Here is a 2,287-nt window from a genome sequence, read left to right on the forward strand (position 1 = left end):
CTGAGGCTTCCTCTGATGTTCCCAATGTATCCAGATAGGAGAAGCCACCATCCAAGCACTCTGCCACCCTAGTGGCCACCAGAGGCACTTAAGTGGTCATCTGAAATCTTTCTTAGCCCTTTATCCAGATGACACCTAATGAGCAAACATTCACCTCAAATAGCTCTACCCAGGTCAAGGGGAAATCTAGAAGGCCTGAGCATTGTACTTATGTTTGATCTACATGTACCTGGGGAATGGACTGTAATTCAGACTTTTCTTCCTAAGGCTGCAATGATGTAATAGGACCGAATATTATCCCTTAGTAGGGCAAATCACAATGTCCTAGCAGGAGAAGAAATTCAGCTCAGTCAATAAAATAAGTCAACTAAATAGTAGGCAAAAAATCAAAATAGTGGTAGGAATTAGAGTTTAATTATCTGAAATTTTAATCATAAAAACTTGAAAATATATGAGTTATGTGACTTAGACAAGGACCCAGTGTCAATGAAACTGAACAAGGTAATATTTTAAGAAGAATTGAAAGGCCAGTGATGGTTAAAGCAGAAAAGAAGTAGTAAAGGGAATTAAAAGTGCTCCTTGGATATGGAAACCATGAAGTGATTTGCAGTGTTAACAATTCAGACTATCTGCGTCCAAACATCTACCCATTTGTAACCTGTCAGACTGTACTCCCATGTTAAACACCACATTTACCTTGTTTTCTCCACTTCTACAGCTTGCAGTTCCTCCCCAGAGCACATATAATTATAGTTATATAGGCAATTGTCTTTTATGTCCCCCAAGACTTCATCTCAACCTTCTGAATTCCATTCTGTCTGACTTGTTCCCAGACCCCAGACAGACCCAGGAAAGTTATGTTCTTCCTCCCACATTATCTCCTTTCAAATTCCCTCCTCCTCCATCATGACACTGCCCTTACCTACTCTCAGCCTTTAAGACTGAGTTTAATGTCTAATGAGTCATTGTCATAAAGGAGGTTCAAGGAAAGGGTCACACTTCCCTACGTTCCAGGGGAAGATGGCTGGGACATGACATATTCTTCAGCTTCAAGACACTCAGCCCCTCAGATCTCACATGATTTTTCTGTCCACTGCTCTCCTTCACCTTACTTGAGTTTTCCTTTCTTTAATCTGATCTCCCACAACCTAAGCCACCCTCACTGCCACGAACATGCACACTTCTGTTGCTATGGCTTGGTCTCGGTGTCCTAATTGCTTCAACAAGTGTACAGAATGGGCTGGAACTTCCAACGAGGATTTTCTTAAAAGACTTGATTCAAAAGACTGTGAGAATGAGCCTGGAAGAGGTGACCAGTATGGAAGACAGGAAGACCCAGATGTAAAGGTTTCAGAAACCACAGACCAAAAAAAAAAGAAACCACAGGCCAAGAATATAGGTCAGAAATAGTTGTTTCAGTTCTAAATTTTATATGCACACAATTACCTTTGTCTGTTGAACGGACTTCCAAAGGTAATATTTTCTTCTACTGTAGCATTTAGTAGCCAAGGTTTTTGAGCTGCATAAGCCACAGAATACCTGTTTCTACTGGGAAATGAGAAAGAAAAACAAAATCCTAGAATTACACAAGGGCACTGCACTGTGTGTGTATTTTATTATAACTAAGGGAAAAATAGTTGATAAAAGCTCTCAGACACAGAAATGGAAAACTTCTAAAAGAAAATTTTAAACAGCAAACAACCTTATGAAATGATTAAATAAGCCACCTAAATTAATGATATTAAAATTTAATCACAAGGTCATATAATGTACTATGATGAAATGTTTTGAGATATAAATTGCTAGTTTACATTTTTTTGAAAATGACTATAATTTTCCAATAATTAAAAAAATAATGAAAATTCCCTGTCTCCAATGACCACAGATATTTCATTTTATTATTATTTTTATTTTTTTACTTTTGTTTTTGTACCAGGAACTGAACTCAGGGCTTTGTGCTCGCCAGGAAGGCTCTGTTCCCCTGAGCTACATCCCTGACCCTATGTTATAGTAAAAGCACTGTGTATAGACATGAATTTTGTAGGTAGCTCTTTTCAAAAGGAGGGACTTGATAGTATAATTATGCTATTTTCTTGTGGCTTAATTATATTGTCATATTTTAAAGGTAGTGGGTAATAAATATTTGAAAACAAAGAATGTCTTAACTCCATTTCAATATAGAAATTACACATCTTAGTACTACATTTATATGGTTTATTTTTAATATTTTAGTTTCTTATCCTCCCCTTCCATTTTTTCTGGCTTGCAAATTCTACTATATATATAT

At 36.9% G+C, this 2,287-nt stretch overlaps 1 protein-coding gene across 11 annotated transcripts in view; it reads right to left on the reverse strand.

The window, feature by feature from the left end:
- Abcc9 (ATP-binding cassette, sub-family C (CFTR/MRP), member 9) overlaps positions 1 to 2,287 on the reverse strand; it is a 124,255-nt gene that overhangs the window by 57,921 nt on the left and 64,047 nt on the right. For all 11 annotated transcript variants that reach the window (XM_013511597.1, XM_013511601.1, XM_013511602.1 and 8 more), the window contains one exon: positions 1,447 to 1,548. In XM_013511597.1, coding sequence (XP_013367051.1) covers positions 1,447 to 1,548 — 102 coding nt within the window. The remainder of the gene's footprint in view (positions 1 to 1,446; positions 1,549 to 2,287) is intronic.

This window comes from Chinchilla lanigera, unplaced genomic scaffold (genome assembly GCF_000276665.1).
Source record: "Chinchilla lanigera isolate Chin_1 unplaced genomic scaffold, ChiLan1.0 scaffold00012, whole genome shotgun sequence".
NCBI lineage: Eukaryota > Metazoa > Chordata > Mammalia > Rodentia > Chinchillidae > Chinchilla > Chinchilla lanigera.